Raw genomic sequence first — 17970 nt, forward strand, 5'->3', positions numbered from 1 at the left:
TTGGGTGATACAATATTATATGTTAGATCACCGATTACCTCATACTTGTTTTATTTTAAAATGCTGCAGTATTTCAGAAAAAATAACACATATTTGCAAGGAGTGGAGCTCTTCATCACGTGAGGGGAGCTGGGGCCAGCTTCTCTCTGACAAGATCGGCTACACTTCATGGTTTCTCCTTATATAGAAAGAAAGGAGCTTCAAATATAACCGATCCACGTAGGAAAAAGGCGGCCTGGCCCTACCCTATCCCTGTGGCTCCAGGTGGATGTTCAAAGCATGTTTCTGCATACATGCCTGCAATGTAGATGCTGGTTCCAGGTCCTTGCTGTCTGTGGTTTGGTCAGCATGGACCCAGTGCCAAGTAAAAGGGTGCAGCAGCTGTGAGCTTAGAGTATTTCATGCCGATTCTATAGCACAACCGTATCGTTCTTTTGACACCTTCACCTTTCTGGTCAATCACCTATGTTCCTCCATGGGTTGCCACTCCTTTCTGATGCGGTATTTCAGTTTCTTAGTCCTAATCATTATTAGTTATTGTTTCTGGGAAAACTAAAATCTGCTGTTGGCTAATTTTTCCCAGACTATGGTGCTAATAGAGCAGTGGGGGCAGGGAGAATTACCAATCAGTACCTTAATAATATGTAGCTACAATTTCAGAAGTGTTCTGTTATACACTTACTAATGGAACCTATGAGGTTTAGCCCACCATGCTGAGCCGCGTATGCTGCGGGGGCACAGAGTTACCTGCGCACAGATTTTATCAGGATCTTTTAATGAATAGATTATTAGGAGGATTCTTTTAGGAGTTTGCTCGGTATCTTTCAGTTTTGCACTACTTGCTGCTGGACTCGCACTGGGACTTTGCTGCGGAAGACTTCGGGCCGGTCACTGCTTAACCATTACGGAGCGGTGACCGCTCCATGTCATATTTTCCTGTGTTGTATGTAAAATCACCTTGACAACTAGTACATATATAGTTGATGAATGAAGTCGTGTGCCCTGCATCACGATGCATAATACCGACACGCTGCTATACATTTATACACATGTGTTCATTGGATTATGAAGAGCACATCTTGGGTTGTTGTAGTTTTGAAGGCCGTCTCTACATCATGGCTTCACATCAACATAGTTTCAAGCTACAGATTCGAAGACTGCTGAGCCCGCTTTCTTCTGCTAGTCCTAATCTCATTAACCAAGGGTTAGCAACTCAATAGAAGCAATAACTGATTCTGAAAAATGTAGAGGAATGGAGCAGCAGACTGTACAGCATATATATAGCAGATATATATATATCCCAAGCATCTAGGACAAATCTGTCTTGGAGAAGTCAACCAGTTTACTGTTGGCCTTCAAGGTTCTGAATGTTACTTTACAATCGGTCTTCCAGGCAAACATGCTGCCGATGAGCTAAATGCTTCTTCAGCTGACAGTTATCAATCCATTTCCATTCTAAGTTGGGTCTGACAGCTGAAGAAAGTCAGATCTTTCAAGAACTAAGCGAATCGAACGATTAGCATTGTGATGCAACAGTGTACTTGTATATTGGAGCTACTAGATCAATCCTACTTAGAAGGCTGAAGAAACACTGACTATCCAGAGACCAACATGTTGAATGTTTTGAAAAGGCTTCTTGCCATCGCTGATGTTTGTTCCATTCCGAGCCGATGCTTCACTTGCTAGTTATGCTCTTCGTTTTACTAGTTGACCGACGCTGCATGAACTTTTCGGTGTTTGTCAAGAATCGATTTTTGTGTAAAACATTTTCCACAACTGGTGCAAGAAAAGGGCCTCTCGCCGTTGTGGATCCTCTGATGCTGGATAAGGACCGACTTGTAGGTGAAGGACCTCCCGCACTCGGCGCAGGGGTACGGCTTCTCTCCGGTGTGAATTTTTTTATGTCGAATAAGATCAGATTGAAATCGAAAGCATTTGCCGCACTCAGGACACAAAAACGGCTTCTCTCCTGTGTGAATCTTTTGATGTTGGGCAAGGTGTGATTTCTGGGTGAAGGATTTTCCGCAGTCAGAGCAGGTGTATGGTTTATCACTGGAGTGAATTAGAAGATGTTCGCCAAGAGATGATTTTTGATTAAAACATTTCCCGCACTCAGGACATGAATAGGGCTTTTCACCTGTGTGAATTCTCTGATGCTTAAAAAGAACAGACCTCTGGGCAAAGCTTTTTCCACAATCCAAACAGGAGAATGGTTTTTCACCATTGTGGATTCTCTGATGTTGAATGAGAACGGATTTATAGGTAAAACTTCTTCCACACTCGGAACACGTGAAAGGCTTCTCCCCCGTGTGGATTCTCTCATGTCGAATAAGATCTGACTTATAGGAAAAGCATTTTCCGCAGTAAGAACATGAAAAGGGTTTCTCGCCGTTTAGGACTCTCTGATGAATAGACAGAGGTTTTGTTTTGCCCTGACCGGCGCTTGCAGAGCTCCCAGTGTTCGACAAACATTGTTCCCGTTTATAGAGAGTGGGTGATAGGTATGCCTTGTGGATGGAGTGTGGGATAACAGGGGCTTCTCCTAACGAAACTTGTCTGAGTTCGTTATCTTCTATTTTACACTGAGCAGTTAAAGAAAAATGTTGCTCGGAGGTATTCTTGCTGCTATCTGCATATCCTGAAACCAAAAAAATAAAGTTATAGACTTTACAGTAGCGTTGGGTGTTATTACTACATTGCTGCGGGTTGACAAAGGGAGTTACTTTGCCACATGTACGGCAGTCACAAGTGACAATGTAACCGTATGGCAGTGAGCGATATATACATGCTAAAATGTATATTTACAGCACTAACGGGCTTATATCAATGGAAAAGAGGAAAGAAAGCCGCCACATCCAGTTCTTCACAGCTAGGAATTTGCATCTTCTGTAACGATTCATTGCAGTGGTTGCAGGATTGTATACGGCTGCCTGTTCTATGTAGGAGTGTCCGTGTCACCTGGATTTATTGCTCGAGAACCTCTACAGCCGATCTGAAGCATTGCCTTGTGCTGTACTATTGCACTGACATCCATACACCAATTAAGGTGAATTGGGGTTATTCCAACTGGACAAACTGTTTCATGCCTGAAACTGGGAGAATTGGTGTTGATTCTGATACTTGTTATTTGACACTCTTCTTTAGGTTAGGTCATCAATAGATGATCACCCAGGATCTACGACTTGGGATCCCCGCCAATCTGCTGATTCCCAGCAAGGACAGCGCTGTCCATATTGCAGTGGGTTGGTATGGAACTGCAGGCATGGCTACTATTGAACTCAAATGGGAGCCGTGCCTGCAGTTCCTAACCAGGTCCCTGTAATACGGACAGCGCTATCCGCTTTCACTGCTGTTCATATTTAGAGCAGGGCTGGGAATCAGCTGATTAATGGGGATGCTGAACAGCAAACCACTGCCAATCATCTATTGCTGGCCTATTCTGAGGATAGGCCATCAACAGAAAAAGTCACAAAAGTCCCAGACAACTCCTTTAAGTTACAATGGTGTATCCTTCTTGGGCGGGGGAAGGGTGATGTGTGGTTGGGTTTACTGTTTTTTTTGTGTTTAGAACTAGGCAGGGCTCACAGGAATGTACTTGAATTGCGTATGATGTGCGCATAATACTCAGTGAATTAATTCAATAAAAGTATACCGTTTTTCCTTGTTCCAATCACATTTGCGTATATTTATTGCGTATACTACGCACGTAAAAAAGAACGCAGCATGTTCTATTTACTGCGTGTACAGCCCTATCATTTTCTATGGGTGCGTTTGGAACGCAGTACATACACAATCGCATTGCATGTGTACCGCGCTTTTCGCATCTTGCTAGGCAATACGAGAGGGAAGTAAAAAAGAAACAGGAAGCCGATGCAGAACAGCGGGCCTAAAATATGCGGTTTGTGTGCGACAATACACAGCGATTCGCGGTGCCCTGTGGCAGGTAAAGCACTGCCATTTTTACACCGCGTATTACCCTAGGTCGTGTGCCCGACCTTAGGTGTACAAATCTGCACAAAAGTTGTGCCAGGAGGAAGCCTTTGTTGTTAACGTTTTCCCATGAACACCTGGGAAACAGCAGGACTTCTGGAACTATTTACGAGATTGATGAAACAGTCTTTGTTGCCTATAGCAACCAAGTTCAGCTTTCATTTCTTATCTTGCTCTGATCTGTCCCATGTGCTCTGGACAATGAAGCAAAGACAGAACTAGCGGGCCATAGTACTAGGAATCAACTCTACACAGCAGTAGATACATGAGAGCATGGCTGAATGCCGAGAAGGCTCACATCATAGACTTTACTGGGAATTCCTAAGGGTACCTAATAATGCTTGATGATAAAGAGATGCCATCTACTGAAACAGCTGCAACATAACAAAGGCCTAAACACACCAGTAAATCCACCAATGAATCACTGGAAAAGAAGAAATGGAAGGGACATCCCCTTTATATACTGTCTGCCCCCTACAGATTACCCCGAGCCCTGTTCATTCCACAGGAAAAGGACATTACCATTTAAAGATGATTTCCGTTCAAAGGGCTGGAGATCTGTTTCTATCAGGGCTACTGACATACAGATTTGCTCCCTGATTGTCATATATGGGGTCTATTTTTCCAGAAAAGGAGCACTTGCTTATCTAATCACTGCTCTACGCTGTTTAACTTCACAGATCCTGTGGCGATTGCTGACCACAGCATCTAATCAACTTTAGGCCTGGATCACACAAATGTAATTTCATTGCGTATTACATAATACGTGGTGAATGGAGTCAATGAAAGTACATGGATTTTCATTGATCCTTTCACACTATTGTATATTTATTGCGTAAATTCTCCACGTAAAAAAGAACACAGCATGTGCAATGAAATCAATGAAAGCGTGCCTGCAGTTACAAGCGCCGGGCACTACACAGAGGTCGGCGCAGAGGCTTCCACTCCAACCTCTGTTATTGTGACGCTGACAGCATGCACTCGCACAGCTGATAGGTTGGGTGGCAGACCCAGCCGATCAACTATTGCTGATCTATCCCGAGGTTAGGTCATCAATAGTATTTTTCATGGAAAATCCCTTTAACATAATATTTATATCATGCGGTAAACACCTTAAAAATAAATCCCCCAAAAAGTATTTTTAAATTGAATTTTTCCATCGCCACATGTAAAAACATATCTGGAAAACCGCTGTAATGTGACTGTTAAGGGTTAACTAAAGATCAGGTATGGATATGTCCACATATGTAAATACACCAACAACGTTATATGGAGGAGGATGAAAACAGATTGCAGACTCTGGTGCCATCATCACTCACCTGGGCTCATATCTCTAGCGGTCTCCTCATTTGGGCACATCTGATCGCCCCCCATGTAAGCCTCGTCCTCGTCTATAACCTCCACCTTAATATTGAGCAGGCCTTCATCCTGAACAACAAAGAAGAGTAACATTGTTGCCCTTCATACATACATGGACTGCAGATGGACGGCGTTCCACGCACCTTGTCGTCCTGAGAGTCGTCATTGTTGTCCTCCTCGTAATGCTGGGAATACAACGGACTGGAGCTCCTCTCCGGTGTGTCCCCATTACTGGAGTTATCTGTAGGGGAAGCAATCAACACATGTGAACTCATTCTCTGGAAAGATTAGATAATGGGTGGTCCTACAGTACGGGACCCTCACATGTGACTGTAGTAAGAGGGAACCTTTATCTCATCCTTTCGTTATAAGAGGGGCGCACTTTCTGCTGTTTTACAGTTAGATTTAGTTACAGAATAGACATGACACCACCTTCTAGTATATGTGGGTATTAATTCTGCTCCTGTCCCTTTCTCCTAGCAGCGGGGGCCCCGATCTGCACAGCAGAAAGGTGCAGTTCATGGACGGGGCTGTCCACAGTGATGGCCGTCAGTCATGTGACCCTGATATTTAGGGATCCAATCGGTGATCGTAGATTACGGAGGAGCAGAAGTCGCCCAGCATCACTACCTGCAGTGTCGTCATGTCTATCGATGTCGGTGGGAAAGCAGCTCTTGCACTCTTCTCCCCAGAGCTACAGCCAGACTTTCCTCCACCAGAGGGAGTCTACTAACAGAGAGGGTATCCGGCCTAGAAAGCCCCTGCGGCTCCACCTAGCTGTAGAGAAGGTATGAGTGTGATGTCCAGACACTGCAACTGGAAGTCTTCAGACCCTTTTATTTCTTACATCTTGTTATGTTGTGGCCTTGTGCAAATTAAAAGACAATGTACCGTATATACCGGCGTATAAGGCGACGGGGCGTATAAGACGACCCCCCAACTTTCACCTTATACGCCGGTATACAGTGGAGAAAAAAAAAAAATCATTACTCATGGCTGCCGGCGTGTGTATTAGCTTTCTGGAAGCGGGGATTTCAAGCCCCGCATTCAGAAAGCAATGCTGCGCCGGGGACGAGGAGCGAGCGACATCCTGCCGGAGCGCGACAGAACACCGGGGGAGGTGAGTAATGATTTTTTTTTTTTTTACACTTTTTTTTTTTTGTATTACCGGCGCATAAGACGACCCCCGACTTCAGAGCAGATTTTTCGGGGTTCAAAAGTCGTCTTATACGCCGGTATATACGGTAAGTTTTCCTTATCATTCTGCATTCAGTACCCCATAATGGCAAAGTGGCAGCAGATTTTTAAAAAATGAGAAACTAACATTCTGCATTGCCATAAGTATTCGCACCCTGTACTCCGCACTTAGCTGAAGCGCCTTTGGCAGGGATTCCAGTCTTCTTCGGTTTTGTACACTTGGATTTGTTTTTCTGCCATTCTTCTTTGCAGATCCTCTCTGGCTCGGTCAGGTTGGATGGGGGCCGTCTGTGGACGGCCATATTCAGGTTTCTCCAGAGATGTTCCATTGGATACAAGAAATGAAAAAGGAGGGTGGAGCAAGACCCAGTGAGGGGGTGGAATATTTATGGAGTACAAAGTGTTTCCAATGATTGAGTATTTTGAATGGTGGAGGTGCTGCCAACCAGATGACGCTCCACCAGTGTGGGCGTGAGTGTAGCGAAAAGGATGTGAAAAAACTGGTATGGAGGCGCAACCCTCTAAGCTACTAGAAGATGTAGATCAAGGTCCAATGTGTGATGGTGAAGCACTTCTTTTTTATTTTTTCACAAATTAAAAACCAGCAATAGAATACGCGTTTCGGGGAAGAACCCCTTCGTCAGTTCGGCTGGATAGGACAACAGGATGCCTGGGGGTGACACGATTCCAAAGGTGTATTGAATGTGTCGGAGGTCCTGTGTGCATAAGGACAGGGGAGAAAAAAGCACTTGGGGGGAAAAAACTTGAATTTTTTTCTAATTTGCACAAGGCAACAATATAACAAAATGTAAAAAACCAAAGGGTCTGAAGACTTTCCCAATGCAGCGTCTACACCTTTGTACAGGTGACATTCATACCTTTCCACAGCTAGTTGGAGCCTTATGAAAGAAGACAGCTTCCTAGCTTGGATACCCTCTCTATTTGCATACCCTCTTCCTGCATCTCCCGATCTGTCCCTCCCGATGACAGAGGAGAGCTCCGAGCTGTCGCCTATATCAAGTTACTAGTATTTATTAGGAAATTATAGTACCAGTGAGAAGGTACAGGCTCATAATATGGAAGAATCTGTCTCAAAATGGCCGCTAGATACAAAATGGAGCATTAAAAGATGTAAATAAGCTTGTGCGTAGTGAAACAATAATTCAAGCAGAAATAACTTTAGAGCATGAGATTCGGTGCAATGTCTAATGATTTGTTTCTATTCATCCGAGAACATTTGCCAGGTACAGTCGCTATCAGAAGAGACTCCCCCACGTCCTGAGCTTTGGGAAAAGAGCAAATTGTGCTGATAAGACGCTGCGATCATCCAAACTCACAAGGGAGGACGGGATAACGTCCGGGAGGAATAATCATTTGAAGGACATTTCACATAGATTCTCTCACTATGCTGTAATGTTTTTTTTTAACCCAATGAGATTAAAGCCGTGACTAATGACGTATTCCTTTCCTGTATTGAGAAACGCTATGAAAAGTTAATAAAGATTCAGAGTACGCACGCCTTAAGCAGAGTGAGCTGTATATCTGCCGCGGCTCAACTCTACGTATCTGTGGGAACTAATAACTATAAATTATATAGTTTTTGGCCTCCTTGATGCATCCAGGTACGAACTAATTTGGAACCCAAGGCTTGAAAGGTTAATGTGACCGGTCATGTGTAACGGTCCTTAACACCAGCGTTTCTGGTGGTGCAATGCCCCACACAGCTGTACTACGTGCACATCACACACACAGCTTTGTTACACACGTCACACACACACAGCTCTTGCGCATGTCTCACACACACACAGCTTTGCTACATGCACATCATACATAGCTCTGCTACATGCCCGTGTCACACACACAGCTCTGCTACATACATTCTTCATCCCATACAACAGGGATCACAACCAACACAGCTAAGTCCTGCCACACTGATCACCCCCTGGACTTCTCTTACACAGGTGACTGATCACATGCTTGGTACTGCTCCCCTGTCTCTCACGCTCACGTCTCGGCTCCTCCGTCTCTCACACGCACGGGTCTGCTCTATACACTTTCTGAATACATCCTGATGGGACAAATAGACTGCAGGTCACACAACACAGTCCTGAGAAAAGAGACCTGGTCATGTGACCCCGGACTCCTCCCACACAGGTGGCTGATCAAATGACGGTGACATCACAGGTCGTATAAACACACAGCTGCTGTCTGGCTCTGCAGGTTTTTAATAAAGTGAAGGACCTGTAATGACATCAGCGTTATGTGATCAGGACAGAGGTCAGAGCCTAGGTGACTGATCACATGACGGTGACATCATCACAGGTCCTGTGAGTACGCAGCTGCTGTCAGGCTCTACATGTTTTATGCTTTAGGACCTGTGATGACATCATAGTCATGTGATCAGGGGCGAAGCATGTAACACACTCACACAGACTCACAGACAAGTGGTTGCTAGTACTTTTACAGGCAGCAGAAGACAAGGATCAAGAGGGAAGTTCTCTGAAGAACAAAGGCTGGGAAGCCTCCTTGGTTAAAAAATACAGCAGAGAAGGAACTAATAGCTGCATCTTGTGTCCTTCCACTATGCTACCTAACCCAACGCCCGGGCCACATGCCTCACACCTGCCCACCCCCCAGCTACAGCCCTGCTTCTTCCCATCTCCTCTACGGGGTGCTTTTCCAAGTAAACTTTATTAACAATAGCATGACAACATAATCTGAGGACAGTTGGTGTTTTTTAACAGATAACTTTAACAACTTAAGAAAAAACAAAAAAAACCACAGACACAACTGTATTGTCGTTGTTAGGAAAGTTATACTATCTGACAAAAAAAACATCAGAAGAAGGAGACAGGGAGAAGAATATAAGAGCTGCTTCTAGAAAGACATGATGAGACGCTGCTGTATTAATACTGTGTGATATGTGCTCCTTCACAGACACTGACAGACAGATGATGCTCTAGTAAGGTTGTCTAATATCGGTCAGTGTCTATGGAGGAGCTGACATCAGGACACGCTGCAGGTAGTGATACTGTATACGTCCTCTTCCTCAGTAATCGACTATTACCTATAAAGGCTCGATCGCTGAGCTCTGTGATTGGCTGCAGCAGCCTGTGACATCCCGTACATAGGCTACTGCAGCCTGCAAACCATATGTCACAAGAGAGACCTGCGGTTGTAAACTAGGAGTTAATGTTTCCTCTCCGGGCCTCGGTCCCGCTTTGTCTTTAATAACACACACATGATTTGTCAGCTGGCTATGACAATGATCACCAGCTCAGTTTGAAACGCAGAAGCGGGAGTTCTTTTGTCTTTTAAAGGGGTATTACTATGACTCAAAATTGCTTCACAACCACTTTGTCCTTTCTGGTTGCTGCAGGACATGTGACTTCTGCAGCCAATCACAGGCTACAGCAGTGACCTTCTATAGCCAGTGACTGGCTGCAGAAGTCACATGTCCAGGTCAGCAGCAACCAAGAAGGACAATGTGGTTGTGAAGTCATTTTAAGTCATCGGGATACCTCTTTAATATATTTTTAGTGAAAGGATGAAATAAAGATTCAGTTTTACTACGATCACGGCTGAGATCTGGAACCTATTCCAAGCAAGGTTGCCATACGGTGGGTCAGCAGTGACTAATGTCATCTGCTCCACGTGGCACAGACATTACACGGGGAAGGGAGCACGAGACTGCTTTGTTTCTTGACCCTCTACCTCACAATTAACGTGTGTCTCCTCTTACCCCGTGTTTTGGTTTGCTGGTGCTTCGCAGTCATGTCCCCCATGTATCGGTCCTTGTGATCTTCTAGATACTTCCATTCCTGAGTAAACAGAATAAGACGGTGACCATGACATTGTCGTCATCCAGAGGACTCCTGTGGAAGGAGCCAGCAGTACTTACCTCTCCAGTCAGTAGATGAATGATCTTGTATGTGAGGGCCAAGATCTTTTCATCATTGTGCCTCTCATGCATCAACGAGCGAGGTAGGTGCACGGCTATGTGCTTCTGGCTCTTGCTCCATCCTCCACAACGCTTACTGTGTAGGGCGCCCGGGTCCGTTTTCTTCATGATTATACAATCCTGTTGACAAACAGAAAAGGTGACCAAGAGGTCTGCAGCCGTCTAAGATGTACTAAGCTTCATGAAAAATGTAAGTCCTGATACATTCTCAGAGGTCCTACTTCTCCAGTCATGTCCGTATATCTCAAGGACATTCTTTGCCATTTGATTTGTAACAGGAGGCTATTCAGTGAAATGCATGTTTATTAGAGATTTAAAGCATCACTCAGCTTTACCCTCAAATCACTAATATTCTCAACATGTCTCTTATCCCCAACCTAACATAGCACTACAAAGGCCATACTTAAAGGGGTTTTCCGATACAAAGCTATTGATGACCTATCCAATAGCAGACTGGCAGGGGTCTGAGATTTGGTACTGCACTGATCGGCTGCAGTCATCCAGAAGAATCAGTCCACTGTGTGGAGGTCTTCAGGGCCTGGTTAACAGTATGCTTGGACCACAGAAACATTTAGCTATGATCACTATGAAAATGCATTGCAGTACTTCTGTATTGCAATGCCTTATGGCTTACACCAGCGATCATAGGCCATGGCAAGCCGGGATGCTAGAATCTGGTATCCTATTGCCACAGCAACCCATTGGACCTTTGCAATTACATTGCAAAAGGTCGATGACGTCACAGATGCAGCGTGCTCCCTCTGTTAACCCTTTACATGCCGCAATTTACACAGATTGCATCATGCAGGGTGGTAATAGCGGGGATCGCTGTTGCTATCTATCCCTGTTGTTGCAGCGGAAGGAGTCTATCAGTAACAGCCGGCTCCCACTGCGGGATTGTGCTGGCTCAGCTCCTGACCCTGCGATGGTGCGGGCCCAGCCATCCACAGGACGTAAGCTTACATCTTGTTATGTTAATTACCACCCTGCCAGGACGCAAATTTACGTCCAGTAGCTTTTTTTTAGAACCCGGGTAAAACTTTTTTTTTGTCTGTTAAAACCTGCTATGTAACAGAATTTTTATTTTATTAAAATTAAAAGTCTGTAAAAAAAATGTAACCCCTTAGTGCTAGAGGACGTAAGTTTGCATCCTGGCAGGGTGGCAATTAACGTAGCAAGATGTAAACTTATGTCCTGTGTAAATATTCCCCGCGGGGAGTAACCTTGTCACTGAACACTGTAACAGCACTGTCACAGTGTTCAGTGACAAGGGGACTCCCTGCAGAGAGTAAAGACTCACAAGCCACAGCTGTGACAGAAGATTGCGATGTTCTCCCATTGCTTTCAATGGGACTGGCGCTTCTGCAGCCCCATTGAAAGCAATGGGCTGCCGGCAAGCCCTGCAGGGGTTTTCAGGGAAGGGCTTTAAATATAAGTCCTTTCCTGAAAATCCATAAAATGTGTTAAAAATAAAAAATATATATATACTCACCTCTCCTCAGCTGCCGGGTATCAGCAAGTCTTCTCCCTGCACTGCTGTAAATCTCTTTCAGCAGGCGGGGATTTTAAATCCCAGTCTGCTGCAAGGGCTATGTCTGATTCGCTGAGCGCTCAGCCATTCATTGAATGACAGCTGAGCACTGCCTGTGAATGGTCACAGCGCTCAGCCAATCACAGGCAGCGCTCGGCCATTCAATGCTGTCACAGTGTTCAGTGACAAGGAGACTCTCCATGGAGAATATTGACACGCACCACGGACCTATGGTGCACGCATGTCCTATGTTTTGCAGGTACGTGCGTATGCATGCCTGTAAAACATGGACATGTGAACACACCCCAGGGAACCAATGGTTCTAATAGACGTTTGGTTTTGTGCGCACCTATGTACGAACTCGCACACGCTCGTCTGAAAGCACCCTAAGTGTACAACGTAATCTAAACCGTTGTCCACAACTGTACCACTGTGAACATCTAGCTCTCTAATTACGCAGTTTCCTGATTTTGGAAGCGGCTTATACAGTGGATATAAAAAGTTCACACGCCCCTGGTTAAACGCCAGGTTTTTGTCCTGTTAAAAAACTACAAAGAATAATTATTATTTCAGATTTATTTCCACCATCCATGTGACCCGAAATCTGTACAATCCCACTGAAAAACAAACTGAAATCTTTCAGGGTGGAAAAATAACAAAAATTACAAATAACGTAGTGGCGTAAGTGTTCACACCCGCTTATATTTGAGGGTGTGGTTGGGTTCAGAATTAGCCAATCACATTTTAACTCATGCTAAATAGTAGCCAGCACACAGCCGCCATTAGTAAGGTCATTAGCTGCTGCAGCAGGTTTATGGTACATCGCCTCTGCCTGTAAACAGACAGTGGTGTGAGGCATGAACAGGGGAGGGGGGAGGCGAGTAGCCGCCAGGGGTTTCCATAACTCAGACAACGCCTTTAATGCATCAGGATTCTAATTTTTGTCATTGGTGCCAATGTGTGCCATAACCACTGGATCCTCCGCAGCCTCTCCCAGTAATCTGTCAACCTGCTCTGTGATGTGTCAAATCCAAGCAACTGGAATACAACACACCATTCAATGATCCTGGCCTTTGTGGCAGATTGCCCCGTCTATCCCTCTAATAATTGAGTCTCCCACTACCAGGACCTGTCTATCCTGCCCTGTGCTCCTCAGCCAGGGACTGAGATTCATAGGCCACCATACCTGGCAGATCAGAAGGCCATCTTCAAGCATCCAGGTGCGATAGCAACCCATCGGTGCTCCGCAATCACATGACATCAGAATAAAGTCCATTAACGGTGGTGATTAAGTGGTTAATATAGCATGGTCATTTATCCCGCATGGTGAACATAGCAAAAAAAATAAAAAATAAGGCCAGAATTGTTGTTTTTTGGTCACCTTGCCTCCCAATAGAACGAAGTAATCAGAGAATCATATGTACCCCAAAAATGGTACCAAAACAAAAACTACCGCTCACTCCAAAAAAATTGAAAAGGCTTCCAGACATCACAGACAGAAAAATAAATGATGGATTTATAGATCTAGGAGTAATGTTACGGGACAGAAGTTCCAGAGTGACTCACCTCTCCAGTTAAGTGACTGATGATCTCCATGGTGAGGTCCAATATCCTCTCAGCCATTTGAGATTTAGCAACTTCCATTCCAACAGCAGTAAGGTCCACGCTGATAGCCTGTCCGGAATTACTTCTATTAGTGCTCAACGCCTAACTGTGAAAACAACCACAGTGTAGTCACATAGCATCACGATAAGTTCTATGTATATGTATAGAGTAACTAGCAGGTTTTAGCTCAACATCTCCACAATACACCAGCGCACTTTAGGACAGCCCCTCAGCTAAAGGCCAGGACGGACAGGCGCGATGCCAACAGAGCCTATCCTACATTAGAACAAACATTAACCCCTTGAAGGGAGTCCAAGATACAACTTCCCTGTATGCAAGACATAATAAAAGCTCAAAGAGAGCTCCTACTCGCTGCTGGTGGCTCTACATGTCCCTGGTGATGTATCAGCCTGCGACATCCTGTAAACCTGCTGCTGCAACCAAGGACAGGGCTGAATGACGATCGCTGTCATTAGCTGCAGCAGCCTGTAAGCATTAAATCAGCCACCGATGGGGGATGAGCGGGGAGTGTGAGCTCTTAGGTTTTGCACACGGGGACCCATGTTTATAAGGAAGCTGTATCTCCGATACCAACCAATTTTCCAATTTCTATCTTCGTTGCATTCCAGGAGCCATAACTTTTTAATTTTTCAACCAACACATTCATATGAGGGCTTGGTGTTCGCGGGACAAGTTCTATGTCTTAATGGAAAAATGCAATAACGATTCTAGTGATACCGAGTTTATACAGTTTTTTTTGTGTTTTGCTATTGTTATACACTACAAACACTTGAAATAAAAGTCAGTAAGCAAAACCGCTAACTCCAACTCCCATCCCCAAGCAAAACCTCTAACTCCAACTCCCGTCCCCAACTCCTTCATATGACTTGTGCTTATTAAGTGATAAATTTACTGCATTCAATTGGTAACATTTAGGTTTTTCATCAGCATTAGGCAAATCAGTGGGCAATTATCATCATAGGCTATCACTTGTGGCCGAGCATGATTGCCTTCCAAGTATATGGGCTTTGCAGCGGGTCCGTAGGGGACTATAGAGACCTATTCTTGATCTGCAGGTGCTTTCACCCTCCATTTGTGCCTCTTTGAAGTTCACAGTGCTGTAGGTAACGGCTAACTCCCAAATTGAGCGCTCAAGGGTCAGGGCTTCCCAGGTCTCAATGGTAGTCGGGCCTTCGCACAACGTGGTCAGTCCAGCAAAATTGATGGTGAAGGATCATTGCTTCAATGCTGGTGGTCTTTGCTTCTTTCAGGACGCTGATATTTGTCCGTCTGTCTTCTCACAAGATTTGCAGGATTTTTCGAAGTCAATGCTGATGGAATTGTTCCAGAAGTTGAGAGTGATGTTTGTAGACGGTCAGTGTTTCGCAGACATATAACAGGGTTGGAAGGACGATAGCCTTATAAACAAGCATCTTGGTATCCCTACAAATGCCCCGGTCCTCAAACACTCTCTGCTTCAATCGAAAAATGCTGCACTCGCAGAGCTCAGACAGTATTGTATTTCAGTGTCAATGTTGGCTTTTGTGGAGAGGTGGCTGCCAAGGTAGCGGAAATGGTCAACCCTTTCCAGCGTTACACCCTTAAGCTGTATTTATTGCAGAAGGATTAGTTGGTGCTGCTGATGGACCACTTTGGTTTTCTCGATGTTCAGTGAGAGGCCAAGCTTTTCGTATGCTTCTGCACAGATGTGTAAAGTGGCTTATAGATCTTCTGAATGAGCGCAGACTGCGTTATCAGTATATTGGAGTTCTGTAGCAGACCTTGTTGTGACTTTGGTTCTGGCTTTTAGTCTGTTAAGGTTTAATAGTTTGCCATCTGTCTGATAGGTGATTTTCACGCCGGTGGGAAGCATCCCATCAATAAGGTGCAGTATCATAGCTATAAAGATGGAAAATAAAGTTGGACCAATGACACAACCCTGTTTGACGCCGGACTCCACCTTAAATAAGTCCCTTTGGCAGCCTTTGCTGTCCTAGACCGTTGCCATCGTGTCATCATGGAGGAGTCACAGGATGTTCACACCTTGGGCAATATACCTTTCCAATAACCCATTGATTTGTATTGGGCCACTCACACCTGCATTTTTTTCACGTATTACATGCACAGCAAAAAAAAAAAAAGAATTGCAGCAGGTTCTATCTTGGCGTGTATCACGTGCGCATATATGCCAACATAGTGTATGGGGATTGGTGGCATGCAGCAAGTATCAAAAAATAATCAAGGTGCTTGGAACATAAAATAAATGTATTGAAATACAATTTTAAAATACAAAACGTTACCAACAGACGCAAAGACACGAGATTGATGCACGGAGCCAATTGCTGTACAATTAATTACCTTCTGCTCATATTTTTTCCAGCAACTCCCATAAAGCTATAAGCCAAAACACATAAAGCAGTCATACGCCGTCCACTTAAGAATATCTTTATTATGGGGAAAATTGGCTTCTACCTTATTTTTTTTTTACCTTCCTCTGGATCAACATTGGGGGTAAGAGGCTGAACTGGATGGATACGTCTTTTTTCGACCTTACATATTATGTTACTATATAGCCATCATAAAAAAAAAAATATTTACTTGAATGAGGGGTTTGCGAACACCAGTGGGCCTCCTCAAGAATCCAGGTTCTCTTCTAAATTATGGCACATTCATCCAGATTTGGTAGGTACTCTTCCAGTGTTTATTCCATTAGCAATGGGACTGTAGGTACAAAGTAGGAAATGCAATGCATTTCAGAAGTTTATTGACAAATCTGCCTCCTTTCTCAAGCATATCATACAGAAACAGGTTGTCCGTACGGGAGACTTTCTTATAAATCGGCGACCTGACCTGTGCACGATCGAAAGCCAGCGCATGCTGAAAGGACACACAGTCGGAAGAAAATGGCTGCCAGACTGTATATGTGTGCACACCTACCTAATATTGAAAGGTCATTTCGACACACAATTTTTTTTCCCTCCTTTTTTACATATTTTCACCTAAAAAGAATTGGGATTTTATAATTTTCTGAATTCTTTTCAGTTCTAATTGTATCCTATTTAATTTAAATTTTTTTAAATATTTTTAATATGCTTTGTGTGTTTATGTTTTAATTTTCTTTTTACTGTATCTGCTCTACCCTTAACCCCTTAACGACCAATGACGTACCTGGTACGTCATGGAGCGTCGGGGTATGTATGAAGAGAGGTTGCGTGGCAACCTCTCTTCATACAGTGCGGGCATCAGCTGTTTATAACAGCTGACACCCGCGGGCAATAGCCGCGAGCGGCCGCGCGGCCGATCGTGGCTATTAACCATTTAAACGCCGCTGTCAATTCTGACAGCGGCATTTAAATCCCCCGAACGATGTTCGGGGGTCCCGCGCGGCTCCCCCGCGGTGAGATCGGGGGAGCCTTGCACGTATCATGGCAGCCGGGGGCCTAATGAAAGGCCCCAGGGCTGCCTTAGCAGACTGCCTATCAAGCCGTCCCCGTGGGGTGGCTTCATAGGCTGCCTGTCAAAAAGCAGTATGACGTAATGCTATAGCATTACGTCATACTGCAGGAGCGATCAAAGCATCGCATCTTAAAGTCCCCCAGGGGGACTTCAAAGTAAAGTAAAAAAAAGAATCAATAAAGTTTTTTTTTAATTGAAAAAAAAAAAAAGTTGTAAAAGTTTAAATCACCCCCCTTTTGCCATATCTATTATTAAAAAATCTAAATAATAAATTAAAAATATGTATTTGATATCACCGCGTCCGTAAAAGTCCGATCTATCAAAGTAGCACATAATTTTTCCCGCACGGTGAACGTCGTCCGAAACAAAAAATGAAGAACGCCAGAAATGCACTTTTTTAGTTACCCTGTCTCCAAGAAAAAACGCAATAAAAAGCGATCAAAAAGTCATATGTATTCCAAAATGGTACTATCAGAAACTACAGGACATCCCACAAAAAATGAGCCCTTGCTCAACTACGTCGACGGAAAAATAAAAAAGTTATCGCGCGCACAAAATGACGACAGAAAATAATTGAAAACATTTTTATGTCTTTAAAAAAAAAAAAGAGGAGTATAGTAAAAAAAAACCTAAACAAGTTTGGCATCGTAGTAATCGTACCGACCCATAGAATAAAGTTATCATGTCGTTTTTGTTGCCATTTGTGCGCCGTAGAAGCAAGACGTACTAAAAGATGGCAAAATGTCGTTTTTTTTCCATTTTACTCCACTTAGAATTTTTTAAAAGTTTTTCAGTACATTATATGGTACTTTAAATAGCACCATTGAAAAATACAACTCATCCCGCAAAAAACAAGCCCTCATACAGTGAC

General features: G+C 44.1%; 1 protein-coding gene across 1 annotated transcript in view; it reads right to left on the minus strand.

Annotated features, from left to right (window-relative positions):
- The window catches only part of LOC136588135 (zinc finger protein 271-like), a 68374-nt gene that overhangs the window by 32803 nt on the left and 17601 nt on the right, over positions 1-17970 (minus strand). The window contains exons 2-7 of the mRNA XM_066587138.1: positions 13605-13749; positions 10448-10627; positions 10289-10367; positions 5493-5590; positions 5310-5418; positions 1728-2638 (exon numbers count right to left, since the gene is read on the minus strand). Coding sequence (XP_066443235.1) covers positions 1728-2638; positions 5310-5418; positions 5493-5590; positions 10289-10367; positions 10448-10627; positions 13605-13682 — 1455 coding nt within the window. The 5' untranslated portion in view covers positions 13683-13749. The remainder of the gene's footprint in view (positions 1-1727; positions 2639-5309; positions 5419-5492; positions 5591-10288; positions 10368-10447; positions 10628-13604; positions 13750-17970) is intronic.

Source organism: Eleutherodactylus coqui, chromosome 13 (assembly GCF_035609145.1).
Source record: "Eleutherodactylus coqui strain aEleCoq1 chromosome 13, aEleCoq1.hap1, whole genome shotgun sequence".
Taxonomy (NCBI): domain Eukaryota; kingdom Metazoa; phylum Chordata; class Amphibia; order Anura; family Eleutherodactylidae; genus Eleutherodactylus; species Eleutherodactylus coqui.